Source organism: Dendronephthya gigantea, unplaced genomic scaffold, assembly GCF_004324835.1.
Source record: "Dendronephthya gigantea isolate DGI-Jeju-01 unplaced genomic scaffold, DenGig_1.0 000001F, whole genome shotgun sequence".
Taxonomy (NCBI): domain Eukaryota; kingdom Metazoa; phylum Cnidaria; class Anthozoa; order Malacalcyonacea; family Nephtheidae; genus Dendronephthya; species Dendronephthya gigantea.
The window spans coordinates 1,294,724-1,311,252 of NW_021163011.1; the positions used below are offsets into that span (position 1 = coordinate 1,294,724).

General features: G+C 37.2%; 1 protein-coding gene across 1 annotated transcript; it reads left to right on the plus strand.

Annotated features, from left to right (window-relative positions):
- Positions 1-134: 134 nt before the first annotated feature.
- Positions 135-16,440, plus strand: LOC114530617. The gene is made up of 23 exons (XM_028552213.1): positions 135-232; positions 1,081-1,215; positions 3,299-3,411; positions 3,673-3,776; positions 4,538-4,838; positions 5,347-5,453; positions 5,906-6,194; positions 7,031-7,128; positions 7,487-7,784; positions 8,037-8,131; positions 9,471-9,765; positions 9,968-10,071; positions 10,586-10,877; positions 11,127-11,227; positions 11,362-11,659; positions 12,242-12,348; positions 13,441-13,464; positions 13,576-13,849; positions 14,396-14,499; positions 14,812-15,076; positions 15,335-15,438; positions 16,145-16,376; positions 16,420-16,440. Exons 2-23 carry the CDS (start codon positions 1,188-1,190, stop codon positions 16,438-16,440), a joined length of 3,654 nt encoding a protein of 1,217 aa, XP_028408014.1. The 5' UTR covers positions 135-232; positions 1,081-1,187.
- The last annotated feature ends 89 nt before the right edge of the window (positions 16,441-16,529 follow it).

The following is a 16,529-nucleotide window of genomic DNA, read 5'->3' on the forward strand; positions in this document are numbered from 1 at the left end:
ATTGAGGTTTATTTAAATTACATCGCAGCAAAAGGTTAATACGCGCTGGCGCCAATGATACATGTACTGCACATATTATTACTTAAATATGAATTCCCTTGCATTTTAGATGTAGATGAATGTGCTACCACACAAGGCAACCTTTGTGATCAAGAATGCAAAAACACCTTGGGCAGTTACACATGCTCATGTTTGTCGGGATATGTCTCCACGGGCCCAACTTCTTGTGAAGGTTTGTAAAACAACAATAATTATCTCAAAAGTGCATGACCTTCTTGCATGCCTGCGAGAAAACATTCGTTGACGCACTTTTGTTGACGAACGATCAAAGTACGGGCGATTATAAGCATTGTCAGTACAGGCGTTTAAGCGCTTGAGATTTTCATTCAAACGATTCTGAAAAACGTCGTATAGGTCCATGCAAACCCGTTCGTAGCTCCATGCAAACACATTGAAAAAGCCATCTCAGCACCGTTAAACATTTTCATTTTGCCGTTTCAACGAAATACCGGAAGGCAAATTATGCTACAAGATCTATAAAATGTTAACATTGAAAAGTGTGAAGAAGATTTAACAATTTAAAAAACTTTAGAAACAATATTAACAATATACAATCTATAGCAATGCTGCGAGCATAAAAACTTATCCACGGGACAGTAATTTTTTTTAATCGTCTTAAAAATGAAATGCTATATAAAAAGCTATAAGCCACATATATGAAGCTACAAAATCTCATAAAGAATTTCTGTAACTGTAAATAAATCCGCACTGTATCCAGTGGAATGAGTGGGTATAAATTTATCCATGCATGCATGATCCCAACAAAGGGCCCTCTATGCACGCACATGCGTCATTATAGCGGTAATTTTCGGGTATATTGTGTAACGGTTGCTTGAGTCCCTCTGACACATCGGACATACTCTGAACAAAAGTTTGCGGAATACAGTAGTTTGAGGAGTGAAAAATAATAATCCTAGATATTAAGAAATTACATCCTTTGAGATCACAGATTTCAGGCAATCTTCAAATTTGGTTATGTACGTGCATGGTTTTGATAAATAATATTCACCACATTTTCAGATAAGAACGAATGTCTTGAAGATCAATCAAACGTCTGTAACGGGGTGGGGGAAGAATGCGAAAATATTCCCGGAAGTTTTAGATGCGGTTGTGCAAAGAGGTTGAACATGGTCAGAGTTAATGGAACGTGTATATGTAAGTACCGCGGGGTTGGGTCCCGCGTGCATATATGTTACTGCATGGGTTAATTGTGTTCGGAAGAAGGGGGAGGCCCGTGTTTGAATAAGGAGGTCTCAGTTATACAAAAAAATCACGGCCGATCTATTCTGTTCTCAAAATCTCAAGGGATGCAAACTTCAAGGGATGTCTCCTCAATCGATCCTGAATATGTTTTCTCAAAAAATATATAAAGAACGCGAAAATCAACAAACGAAAAGTTTTATTATAGGGTTTTACCTTGAGCAAACAAATAGGGTCCTATATGTTTATCTTATTGTTTCATTGTTCTGTTGTACAGGGTGAGTAAAAACAAGTACGATCGTACTATTGGACCAGGAACTGGAGAAGTATAGATTCAATCTTTCTCTCCAGGATGAAATTTCAAATATCTATGAACCTAGGCAATCGTGCGGTTATGTTAAAATTATTGCTTTTCTACATTTTTCATCTGCTTTCAATACAAAGATATTTAAGATATGCCGAGTTGCACATCTATGTCCTAATCTATGCCGCTGTAGCTGGCGAGAAGCTATAGCGTTGCGTGCACCGTGCCACTGTCATTATATTCGTTTTTTATGTATATGTATGCTGGGCAAACCCTAAACAAATAAACAAATAAATAAAAAATAAGAAATGCCCTAGAGAGAAAAGCATTTAACGCAATGGTCCTATAGTCATGAATATATATTGTGTACAAAACAAAGAAAATACACGACCTTCTGGCTTGAACTTATAGTACAGGGTGTCTCAAAAAGCTCAATAGATTTTATGCCACTGGGATTTTAAAATGGCTTCTAATCGTACAGTTCAACTGCTAATAGTCAAATCAGCTAAACTAATAATGGTGAAGCTAACAACCGAACAACGAGCTTTTATTGTCGTGCATGATAACTTAAATGCTAACTGTCGACCTTGTAAAATAAATTGTAAATAAAATTTTACTCGTTAAATACATTCAATTCAGCTCGTTGGTTTACGCACCCGACTTTGTTTACCGACGATTGTGCCTAGAATATGATTACAAGCTTTCTCGCATTCCAGGGGCCAAACGTCTTTTGTGTTATAGAACAAAGAGGATATTCATGAATATTAAGTAGTGGTTGCGTTTTTTTTGATACACCCTGTACATATATGAATATTAATTATATTAAGATTTGCCTCCCGTCACAATCTGACATGGCTTGCAAATCTTCTGCAGAATACAAACACAAACAATTTAACTCCGTAAGTCGATAGAGAATAACCTTTAAGATAGTTGTGTGTTTTATCACGATCTGGTGCGAAATGACGGAGCCTTAGATTATTGAATATAATCTATACGCATTACTACGCTACAATTTTGAGTTGCTTCTAAATTTCTTTAAAATAAAAAAATCGCTCAGGATAGTTGTGCGAAGTTTAATTGCGATCTGATGCGAATTAACGGAGCCTTAGGCTTTTTTAAACAGCGTCACCCCCTAACAACAACAACAACAACAACAACAACAACAACAACAACAACAAGATTAGCCGCGTGTGGGGACCAGTTCCTGGTCCAAAAAACTGACACCTTTGAAATTCAAATTAGCCGCGAACTTATGGCTGGAATTTGACAATTCCCATTAAACTAATTCTACGTCATTTTTTATTACAGTGCTTAGAATGCATTTTAACTCCCAAAGGGAACAAACTTTATGTTCTACCTAATTGATGGGTTCACTTATTTGATATGCTTCGTATACCCATAAGATTATTTAGGCAGCTTCCGTCTCATTACACTGTTTACAGACGATTACAGACACATTGCAGCTAATTTGAATTTCAAAGGCGTCAGTTTTTTTTACTCACCCTGTATTGTTCTCTTATGAATATATCCAAAACTTTTTGCGTCACTTTTCTGAGCAAACTAAAATTCTCATTCTCCTTCTCATTCCCCTTACTTTCGTGCACGAAAAGTTTTCTATCCCGTTCATGCTAAGCAAAATAGCGACTTTAGGTGTCCCACGATCTCTACTATAGTATTTATCATTTTAAAAAATCTTATTTACTGTGATTAAAGTAAATTCTGCTCACTTTTTAGTCAAAGAAGATAACAACATTGTGGCTGATCTGGCTCCAGCACCGCCAAGCGCCAGACAAGATCAGATAGATAACGCCGTTCAAATAACGTTGGCTGACTATCAGAACTCAAATGTAAGTTTAGAAAAGCTGAAACGCTTGCTTCATAATGCACAAATAAAATCAGTCTCAGAGTCTCAAAGTTTCTTCACTTATTGTAAGACTTTTGAAAAAATTCACCTTTAAAGATTTTTTGTTAATTATTTTTCCATTCTCGTCTTAATTGTGCATTCAAAGTGCAAAAATACACAATCCCTCTATCTATGTATATAGTTGCCACTATGCAAATTTATATAGTTATTTATTGCGTCGTTATTTCTTTTTGATCTTGCTTAGTACACTTTGGATGCTGACGTGCGATTTAAAGACTCTGTTGTTAAATTGCTGAATGACTTTTGTAATGAGAACACGCTCAGGCCACAAGATTGCGGAGTTGAACAGTAAGTTTAACTATAGTTGGGTGTTTAGGATCGTGATTACCATCGTGATTTATACTATTTATTAAACTTATCAAGACACTACTATAGGTTTTTGTGACATCCCCTAGCTGGAAAAACTATGAAGTCTCGCGTGTTCTCTTTCATAGCACAAAGGCATGCAACATATTTAATGTGTGAAATCTGTAAAAGAAACGTCAAAAATATATCTTTCCGCTCGTCTTTGAACTATTCCGGTCTTCAACCTGGGAGCGTTGCTTGGAACTCTTTGTATACCTCAACCGCCGTACAAATGTCGGAATATCTGACAAAAAGCCACAATTTTTTTTTTAATATTTTCGAACAAATATAAATATTTTCACAAAGTTTAAGCAAATGATGTTAAGGATTCAGTTTGGGGAAGTTTTTGTTCGGAGATGCCACAGAAAATCGAGATAGCTACAATAGCCGCAAAAAGCTCCAAAAAGGATGATGTATCGTTAAATATCCTTTAAACGAGAGAAAACGTTTCATGCATCATCCCGCAACTTAAATCCATAAACACATCTCTTAAAATACTATTATAGTGTTGGCTATATGAGTTTTTTAAAAAATACGTTTGTATTATACCTTGAAACATGTTTTCATGTATAAACCTTGATTTCTTGTGGAGGAAAATTATGCTGATAACTATAGCGTAGACTACGACTGCATATACGTGGATCAAAATCTTATGTTAAAAAACGAATTGACATTTACACTGGTTATCTGTGTTTTTTTTATAGAAACCAGCTATTTTTCAACGAGAAGCTCGTTAAGCGGTTGCCTGGCTACCCGGAGGATTCGGGGAATAACGCAATAATCAAGTTTTACGTCGATTATCCAAGCACCATATTCATAAACAAGACGCTTGACAAAACCATCTTAGCTTCTATCGTGTTCGCAGAATTGGCAAAGTTTGAACAGCTGATCAGTTTAAACGTCACCCTGGACACTTCCGTCCTACCCGAAACGCCTGGTACCCCAACTGCGAATGAGATTAGTAACGCAGTACAACTGAAAATATTAGATTTTTCGCCAAATCAGGTATATAACAATTAAACAAATACATCCCAATATAGTCCACTCGAAATGTAAGGTACCAGCATCTCAATGGACATATTCGGTAATTACGACAAAACATTATCGTTTTAAATTTAGAACCACGTTAAATGAGATGGATTTCAAGTTTTACTCTCACAAGCTATGTACAAAGATGCAAAACATCCTTCTTCAACCCGTGCATAAAACATAATTTTCATTTTGACGAACAAGTGGGGAAATAAGCCATGACGCTGGAACGAGGCTCGCGGTCTTGGCCACTCAGCTTCGTTCTCGTGTTGTGACTTATTTGCACATTTATTGGTCAAAACAAAAAATATATTTCCATGCATGTGTTGAAGAAGGATGTTTTGCATCTTTGCACGAGACTCGTGAGAGTAAAACTTGAAACCCATTTCATTTAAGATGGTTCTAGATTTAAAACCTTGTGATGTTAAAATGTTGTGACCGAAAAGGTCTATTGTCTCATTGATCTCTATCATTATTATTACAGTGGACAATATTTTACGACACCGTATTTCGACGATCAGTTGCTCTTGCTCTGAACAAATACTGCAGAATGGATAACTACTCGCGCTCGCAAGATTGCGGTCTTACCGAGTAAGTAGCTAAACGTTAATTAATCTTCAGGGAAAAATTTGTTCCTGCATATTTTTCCCGGTATTCGTATTGCTTTTAGGCACGACAAGACGAGAATAGGCCATATACTTATATCCCAAGGACTCTTGATAATTAGAAATACCATGCACTCTTGTCATTTAATGAAACGATTTCATAATAAACAATTTCAAATAAAAAATCTTCTGAGAATTAGCCAAGGGCGAACCGGTGTAGAATGACGCGACTGATGCAAACCCATCAGTCAAAACTTCACTAAAATGTAAAAAAAATTAACTACGGTCGAAAAATAAAACTAATCAATGGTAACACAGGATTAAAAAAATGGTGATGATCCAACTCTGAGACGAATACCATTTTAAGCCCCGCGTGATTTTCGCGAATCATATTCACTGGATTTCAACTTCGCATTTTTCCTTCATTCACCTTTCCAGGTCGCAAAGCTTCAATAACAGTCACATAAAACGTCTGAGCGGTTCCCCATCCCAAAGTGGAGGAGACGTCTTGGTCTCATTTTATGTAGATCACCCGAGCAGTTCAGATCCCGTGCTTCGAAATGTACTTGCTTCAATGTTAGTGACTCGAGAGACAGACCTTGAGATTGCACTGTCACAACAAGTTGAAATTCAGACTTCTGCTGAACCGGCTAATCCTCCGGTTGCAACTAGTGAGCAAACAACTAACAGCGTGGTCATTCGAATAGCATCGTTTGGCGCGAGTCAGGTATGTTTATTACAAGGTTCTGCGACCCAGAATTGCCAGGGATGATAAATTTTTGTCAGGATACTTTTTAACATGCGCGTACGGACTTAAACGTGAGTGTGAATCTTTTTCACTCAGCTATTATAAATGTTAAAAGTAATTTTCTTATGGCCTGGTCTAGAGGAACCAGAAATTTTTTGTCCTTGAAAACATTTTCCTCTAGTCGGGAACTGCAGTACTGTGCAGAGATAACACAAAAAAACGGCGGTTAACCTAAGTAAAACCACGTTTTGATCGCGGTTGTACCGAGGTCATACGAGGTCGAACCGCGGTGAGACGGAGGTTTAACCTAGGCCTAACTCTGTCACACAGACATTTCTTAAGATGTTTTCGATATGATTATTGTGTTGTTGTGTTCTCAGCTGTTCATAACATTCCGTTCGGAAGCGAACGGCAAACGCGATCGTATTCAGTTTTCCCTTGCGGTCGTCTGCAGTTTCTATCGGTCTACCGCAGCCGAACCGCAACCTAACCGCAACCTAACCGCGATCTAACCGCAACCAAACCGCAACCTAACCGTAACCAAACCGCAACCTAACCGCGATCTAACCTTAACCTTACCTTAACCTTACCTTAACCTTACCTTAACCTAACCGCAACCTAATCGCGATCTAACCGCAACCTAACCGCGATCTAACCGCAACCTAACCGTGATCTAACCGCGACGTAACCGCAGCCGAACCGCAACCGCAGTGTTCGGTTATTTCTGGACAGTACTGTACCCGTTTTTCTTGATTTTTTTGATACTATATCACTGCTGCTTCTAATAGATTTTACTTCTTTATTTGTTTTAATAGTGGACGTACTTGTATGACCGTCGATTAAGGAAATCCATTGCAAAAAGAATTGCTGAATACTGCAGTGCTAATCTGGCGAACTGTCAAGTACAATCCGGGTACATGATACTCATTATTAATTCACGAGCATTACCATTGCATATTGTCGTCCATAATAGCGTAGCCAGCCTGACGATTTTGTCCGCTATGTAAATTTCGAGTTATTATAATTATTCATGTCTTTAGAAACTTATTGTTTTCACAGTCAAAGAAATCCGAAATATTAGCATAGCAGGACAAATCGTCAGGCTGGATACGCTACAGTCGCTACTGATTGTTGTTTTTAACTGTTGAAAAATTAATGTTACTTTAATTAGACATAATGCATTTTCTTTCACCTCAGCAAACCTTAGCGCACGTCGAGGGTTCCCCTGCACTAAATCGCGTTTGTTGTTTCTTTTTTTTTGGACTTCGCAGAGGCTCAGCATCGTTCAGTGAATCCGATGTTCAACGTTCTTCAGCTGGAACTCCCACTAATGCTGGAAGCAACAATATTGATTACAGTTTCTACGTGACATACCCCGGCGAAAGTAATCCAATAACGAAGAATGTATTGGCTTCAATCGTCTACCTTGAGATAGAAGCAATGCAATCTGAATCATCACTCTTCTTCTCCCTGCAAACATCGTTGGAACTTCCGGCTCCAACCTCGCCAAATGCCGACCAATCAAGCAATACAGTCGTAATTACGATCCTTGGTCAACAGGCTAACCAAGTACGTAATGACAATTATTGCATGAGACTTTTGCGATATATAAGAAAACGGTTTTTCGATCAAATAAAATCGGTGAAATTACGATAGTCATTTGACTGATACAAAATAACGATAAGAAAATACGTGCTCGTTTGAAACACATGTATATAGTGAAATTTTTTGTTGCTTTTAATTGTGATATATATATATATATATATTGAATAAATTAGTTGCACTTTTGAATAAAGAAAATGTATTTTCTTTATTTTTCAGTGGCATAGTTTTGTAGATAACAAGTGGAGAGCTGCGATAGCTACACAGGTTGGAAGTTTTTGCGCCGGCAACCTCGTTGTCTGTGGTGTTTCAAGGTACGATATCAGGTCTAATGTAGTAGTTGTAATTACTAAAGCCAAATTCACATACGTCGCCGATATATTGTCACGTGTCGATGACAAAATAACAAAGATTTCGAGGCCGTAATCATTTACATAGATATTATATGAGAACCAGGCTTCATGACCATATTTGTAAATATGTAGGAAATTGCCGGTATAATTTATAAAAATAGGTACGCAATGCGTACATGAGGGTAGCCTGTAAAACATTATTAACTTAAAGAGTCCAAAATTGTTTCAAACATTTCAGCACAACAATTTTAAAGGACTCATCTATGTGTCTGAACACTATTTTAAAGATTTTTGTTCACTTGAAATGCACTTGTGTTAAAAGTTTTGTTTATGTTTTGTTAGTTATGTTCAAGCTTCTTTTTAAACTCCAAAGCATTTGGTTTAATAGCTGCATGTCCACAAGCAAGAAATTGATAAGTAAAATATTGCATTATAATTTATAAGACAGGGCAACTTGTTACTACCATTTGCAATAAGGTTATGTACTTGGTTTAATAGCTGCATGTCCACAAGCAAGAAATTGACAGTTTAAATATTTCATTATAATTTATAAAACAGGGCAACTTGTTACTGCCATTTGCCGAATAAAGTAATGTTTTATTTATTTTCTATTAGTGTAACTTTGTAGTTGTAGAATCAACGCTCACCTATCACTGCTTTTTCGTCTTTAAAGTACTCACCTTCGCTTTAAAATTTAACAAACGTATTAACGTGACTTCGGTTGCTTCCGTTCTTCGAAAACAACGAAATTTTCCGGAAGTAGAAGAACCATAGGCAATCGTAAAACGAACGTACCGTTCGTCATCTTTCGTATATCCGACGATTGCCGAAGATATGGCACTACTCAGTGTGTGGCACCCACACACAAACATACATCCGGACAATTTTTCGACTTCATAGTGGTTAGCCGCGCATGCGCAGGCTACCCACAAAAACCATCCGTATGAAGAAGAATCACCTCTCATTTGACATTCAAAATTCGAATCGAAATTAAGGTAAAGACGCAATTTGCTCAACAGATGAATTACCATGTTCAGTTACCTCGGAAAAGGTTAAAAAGGTGTTTCCAATCTTTTCGTTTTCCGGTACTAGTTATTAACGTTTCCATCAACGTTGTCTGGTTTTCACATGACAATGCCGACTGTATCGACATGCGCAATCAGATGGTGACAATAGAATGCCTCAAAGTACATGATGTTTCGTAAATTAGTGCTATAGGGCAGAAGCGTTCTCCCTCTACTGGGATATAATCTCACTTGTGAAAGTTGTCTTATTAAATAAAGCTCGTTCTTTTGCCTAGTGATCAAGTGTCGTTTGGATTATCGAACGTTACCCGAATTGCAGGTTCCCCGGTACAAGATGGTGATAATGTCACTTACACCTTCTTCGTTAATTACCCGTCCGGCAACAAAACAGTGCAACGAAATTTACTGGCAGGAATTTTAGCCGAACGACTTGCACAGCTTAGGAACGCAACGGAGCTGGATATATCATTAAAAACTTCCACCTTAGCTCCCAAACCATCATCAACAGCCACTGCGGATCAAATTTCAAATGCAGTTAACATATCTGCACGGAACGTCCAAGCAGAAAAGGTAAATTTTTTTATTTGCCCATGCACTTCGGCTGTTCACGTTTGCCAGCCTAAGCTAGACTTGAGTGACACAAATTCCGAAGACTAGGCAATAGGCTTGGGGTTCGTAGCGACGTCTCTTTGATCGTTTGCATTGAAGGCCTTATAATGAACTGTCATTTATGGAAAAGGAGAACTTCAAAGACAAATTAAATTGTTTTTAGTGGTCTGCTATACAAGATTTGACTTTCCGAGGATACGTAGCACAGGCGATTACTGAATTCTGTCAAGCAAGTCAAGCTCGAAATCAAGAATGTGAACTACCAAGGTAATGTTATTTGCTTAAAACTGCCTGTTCAAAAATCTCGATGTTGCCTAGAATTTGATAGAAAAGTAGTAAGATTATTAAAAGGGTCGAGGCTAGTATTTTCAGTTTTCATTGCAAGAATAAATCGTTAATTGTTTTGGGTAAGACTATATTACTGTTCTACCAGGTTACCTTGTTCTACTACTGTTTAACCAAAGCTGGAAATATAGGATTAATATTATATATAGATAAGATAAATTGCATTTTAAAGATCTTTTAAATGATGAAAGCGGTGGAGTTAATCTGAGATATCCAGGCACATTATTCTACAAGGTTGCTCCACTGTAACTATAGATGATAGGAGCGTTAATAAAAGCAACCGTTCTAGGTTTAGAAACAAACACTACATTATCAGAACCTCTTAGTCTACAGTACAGGGAGGCTGCCGCATTGCATGTCTGCATCTTACATTCTTACTGTGAAAAACCTAATAACTTATGGAACATAAATCAAATGTGAATGTGTATGATTTTAGTGGTCAAAGTTCATTTACGAGCTCCCACGTGAAACTTGTGAACCCAGGTAATCCAGAACAGAATGGCGCGAATGCTAAAATAGAATTCTTCGTCGAGTATCCGGGAGGTGGAACTGTATCACAGGCCATTCTTCTTCTAATTATGAATGAACAACTTTCTTCTATTCAACAAAATACTGGATTGCAGCTCACTGTGTTAACGACAGTCGAGATTGTTACAGAAAAACCACCGACGGTGGATAATACGCAAAATGCAATAAAGGTGGTACTGAAAGATTTCCAAGCCGATCAGGTTTGATTCTTAATTTTACAAATATGAATTCGTATAGAAGTTGTGATGAATACGTTGTAAAACTTCAAAAGGTTCACGTGCACTGAAAATGAATTTCAAAAAGAACGAAACGCTCAAAGCGTTTTGAGTCGAACTTTAAAATCAGTCTTTTCGTAAACTCCAGCGATAAATACCTGACAATATACCTATTTATATTTTTTAATCGAACAAATTTCTTGGTTTTTATATTGTTTTAAATAACTCTTTTAGTGGTCTCTCCGTGATGGACTGTTCCGAGAAAACATGGCAAACGCAATCAAGACTTTCTGCGCGAGAGGAACATACCATCGGAATATTTGTAACATTTCAGAGTAAGTTATTCTATTTTTACCTCAGGGAAACAATTAAAATAGCCATAGGAGTAGGTGGCGGCCATACGTCGGCAGATGAAACTAGTGTTTAGAAAATCAATTCAGTTCATATAACGCATATCTTTTCTTGCCAGGGTTGTCAGCAACGCTTTTACCGCTGACAACATTCAAAGGCTTCCGGATTCGCCGACACAAAACGGGACCGATTCCATATTGTCGTTTTACGCAACTTTACCACCAGATGGCAGTGGCTCGTTACCAAAGAGCGTCTTAGCAACGATATTCACTTCAGAACAAGAAGATATTCTCTCTCTAGATAGCGAACTTGAGAACCCAGACGAAAGTGTGCCAAGCAGTGAAACACCAGTTCTTACGACGCCACAAAGAGACAACTTAGTGCCAATAACAATTTTCAATTTTAAACGTGCAAAGGTGAGTTGTGCTGCAAAACTGAGCGGCTTGGCCGATTCATCATGCATTGCGCCTGTTGACTGCGGAAAAGGGTTGTTTGCAATGCTAAATCTCGCGGACAATATGTTGCTAGGATATTATCTCGGGTCAATTACTCCCCCTTCGTTATATTCTCCTGTCACTGCTCTAGGATCTAATTTACAGATACTCGTATGTGGTTCCACGCATGCAATAACTTTTTGGAGATGCAAAGCCTGAAATTATTTTTTTTTAAACTTTTAGTGCAGTCTATTTAATTCTACTCGTTCCAACCCTAATATCAGAATAGGTTCAGAATATAAACTATGGAGTGAGTTGATCGCAGGAATGAATATAACAAAAGGCGCTGTTACGCTATGCTAATTTTTATGCAACTTGCAATGCAATTCTACGCTTGCATGAGACATCTTAAGTTGGTAAATACAACATTTTATTCCGCTCTGCTGACTTCTTTTATAACATTTCGAGGACTCTTGCATGCAAGGAAAATTGCATAGTGTATAAGCACCTCGGGATTGCAATATTATACTTATTATTATACTATACTCCAACCGTTTTATATAGTTTACAACGTTGGTAGTGGTCGATATTAGAGTAACGGTGGCTGCTAGGATGAACATATTTTGTTTCAGTACAACGGAAAATGTATGCGGTCTCTTTGTTAGCACTAGGTAAGTTCCAATTCAGCTTGATTTTTTTAATTCGTATTTACCATATCATCAAATGAATGCACATCATTATACCGATTGCATGGACTGATGGATATGCATTCGTATCATGCAGTCACAGTCACACTCGACATGTATATCATTGATTTTGTCCAATGACTAAGATGTCACTGTCTAATGACTAAGATTTTCCATGCGTATTTTGAAGTGCATTGGGAAGGGTGGTTCAAAAAGACACAACTGTACTATAACTATTATGTCTGAACAATTTTCATTCGTGTTATATATTATTTATTTACCAAATTGCGAAAGCAAATAGCCGCCTTTTCCCCGAAAAGTGTTTTCCTAGACTGGCTAAGTTAACAAAAGAACCAAAACGTTCAAAATGTAAAAACTTTTCAGTATTTGTTATATGATTTGGAAATTCAAATATCGAACTGTTCCTGAATATGTTGACCTCAATATAACAACTGAATGCAACGTTATATAAATTATTTTACTATGATTTTACTAGTTTAAAGTGCCTGTGTACGAGGCTGGCAACTTATCATGAAGAAATAGCATTTGATATAAATTAGCTAGCTATGTTGAGCCATTTTATTATTGTTTCTGATTCCGCGTATCTGAACCAGTAAAATGCTTCTTCTGATTTTGGAATCTGACCAACATTCTCACGCACATAAATACTTAAAACCTCTAAGCTGTTGTAAGTTTAATTCTATGCCAGGAAAAAACACCCTAAATCATGAACACGATCAAACCCTAATATCATTTAAAAGACTTAAGACTTTTACGTGCGTGTACGTACGTGCAAAAAACGCAACAGTGGAAAGCAGCCCTTAGAGTCGTCCTGTTACCCGAGATTTAACAAAGCGTGAGATTACGATTTTGTGGAATTGAAATAATTCGTCTTGAAACCAGCCAAATTGTTAGGATGACTACACGACTACCAGCATAATTGCATGTTTTTGCTCATTTCAGTCCCTCAAAGTACATCTAACGCTGCGTTAAATCTCGCTTACCGGGCTCATGTGAACAGCCCATTATTGAACGCGCCATGTGATCTTGTGCTTAATTTCTATATCTTACATTTAGCCGAAGGAGAAAGAGAGCTGCCGGGTACGTTAAACGGATAAAACTCTTAATTAAAATATTTACCAATAAATACAACAACGTACATTGACTCTGAGACTCTCATACTGACCTTCAATTCATGGAATCTTTCTTCAGCAACCAACAGTTCAGTGAAACTGATGTTATAGTCGATGCCAACGTTACGGAGTCTGGGAATAATACGGTGGTAGGTGCAGTTGTCAACGAACCAGGAACTACAACTCCCGTTAAAACCGATGTTGTTGAAGATGCTTTACATCAAACGTTACAAGAAAATGGTGAATCAGATATTTCCAGTCTCACTATTGGTGTCGTCAATACGCCCACTGTATCGGAAACTCAGGAAAATAACGCAGCCAGTGTAAGGTTAACCAATACGAATGCAAGTCAGGTAGGAATTGTTCCACATACTCTAAACTGCACCGTATATATTTGCCATTGAAGTGTAGTAATTCATATACCATGCACAGGAATATGCAAATGATGTTGGTTATTAAACAAATGTAAATAAAATAACCAAGTCAAGCTCCTATATACGACTTGATGTAGCAAGAGATTTATATGTGCGGGCATTTAAATATTTATCAACCACCCTCACTTAAATAATTTCCACGTGTTGTAAAATAACAATATATGCACGTTCTTGTATACAAGATATAATAACTGCATAACATCTTGAACTGGTGAAATTGAACATGGGACACCACTTCAGTTGTTTGAAATATTGGAAATTATGAGAGTATGTATAAGAAAATACTTTTTTATTAAAACTTTTATACAAACAAATCTAGGATGCGTCCATGTCGAATTTCATACTCATCTCATTGCACGTTTATCAATTTTGTAAACACGGAAAATTTAATGTGTATCTCTCATTTCATTTCTTTGTTTTGATCAACCATCTAAAGTTTCAACTCACCACATATTGTATTTTTAGTGGACACTGCAACAAGATATTTCATTCCGACACAACATGTCCCAAGCAATTATCCAATTTTGTGGTGAAAGTGACGCACGATTGGCCTCGTGCAATCTTACGAGGTAGGCTCATTCTAAGTTAAACAGAAAACTGTTTACGCCACGAACTCTCGACTCATAAGCTGAGACCATTTTTTGAACATCACAAAAACCGATTGGCATAGAACACTGAAATAGAAATTTAGGACTTCAAGTTGAAAACTGCGTATACATGGAGAAAACGGCATATTGTTTATATGATCGTATAAGAAATTAAAATTACCCTTGGCTATTTGTTTTGAGTAATACAGCAGGAATAGGAAAACAAAATAAGTTGTTCTGCATTATGACAGTGAGACCTTTTTTAATCAATTTTTGCTATTTTTTGTTTTTTAGGGCCCAGGTTGATCAAATAAGTTTTCAACATATACAGATATTGCCTAATTCGCCCACACAAGATGGCAACGACGCAATACTATCATTTTTCGTTAATCTACCAGATGGAACAACAATGTCTTCTGGTCTCGTATCAACTATTTACAGTGTGTCGGCAAATGTTCTATCAAAACCAAGTGATATTGTTTCAACAAGCAAAAATACCAACCTTACAAGAGTGGAAACGGAAAATCTCATACAGCTTACAGTCGAGGGTATGGCGAAGGTAAATTTGGACATCATAGTGAATGATCAAGAGTTTCATTTACCTTTGTAGCGCATGCACAACACCATTAAATAAATTTGTTCATAGGCTTATGTGCCAACCGCATGAGTGAGGGAAAATTCTAATTCTACTATTTCCTTTGGAGGGCCTGTTGAATAGAAAAAAAATTAATCGGGAAATTCCCACCCACCTCTTCTTCGAATATGCGATATGCGTTTTATGAATCTTTATAAAGTTATTTACTTTCTTTAATTTTAGCATCCCGATGATGCCGTTAGGTTAGATATCCAGGTCGCGATTGCCGACAGGTTGAAGGAGTATTGTGGCAGAAATTCTGGGGCAACCATTTGTCCCACTAGCAGGTTGGTTAACGATTTCAATTTTTGCATGTGGAGGAGTAAAGCAGATGAATCTTTCTTAAGCGGTAACTAAAAATCCTCGATTACTTTGTTTTCACTACAGAACTTGCTGGTTCGCTATTCCTGTCAATAAACTACTTCAAATTGTCAGGACCACAATGCACAGTTCAGTTGTTCAATGTTGTCGCATCTTCACAATTACAACACCAAAATTTTACTTTAATACTGCTCTTTTTTAATTGTATATACAACAAAGAACAAAGCGATTTCATTTTCTGCATTTACCAGCTTTCTTTTGGGATGAATTAGCTAAATAGGTTTTATCTAAAAAGTGTTAGTCGGTTAGGGACCAAGACGTGCATAAGAACGACTTCATACCAGCAGCCAGGATAGTGGAGCCTTCCATAACAACTTTACATACACGCAGTATAACTACCTGGAATAGCCAAACACATCAGTATGACCACATTCTCCTGACAAAGGCCTTTAGGTCGAATCCTCGAGAAGGGTTTTTTGTCAGTTTTAGACGGTTTTCATGGCACTGAAGAAGTTTGTCCCTTTTTTAAAGACGAGCGCTGAGAATGCAGGAATGCTCTTAACTTCCTAATCTCCGCACCTGACGTTCCCACTATTGCCCTTGCCATATTGAAAATATGCTTTTCCAATCATAATTTTATTTAGTTTAAGTAAATATCTTTAATTTTATGAGGGCATTCACCAACGACGACATTGTTGTCCAAATTGATCAAGACACAAGAGACGTTAGCTTCGTCGTAAAAGATCCAGACAACCTTGAAGGATCACCAATTTCATCCATTGATGTCCAAGAGGAAATAAATGGAAACTTCACTACCAAAATACTCGGCCTTAAATTGAGAATAACACGACTGTTCACCGAAAACGCAATTCATGTGGTGTTGAAAAATTTCCAAGTCGATGAGGTTTGTTATACATGTAAAATATAAATGAAAGTTTAATTTGTAGCCTTATAATAAATTAACATGAAGGCTTTCTATTCGTGTTTTCGTCAGTAAATGTTTCACAATATAATATAACACCCCACCACATTTGAATTCACCTACGCAACATAGGCC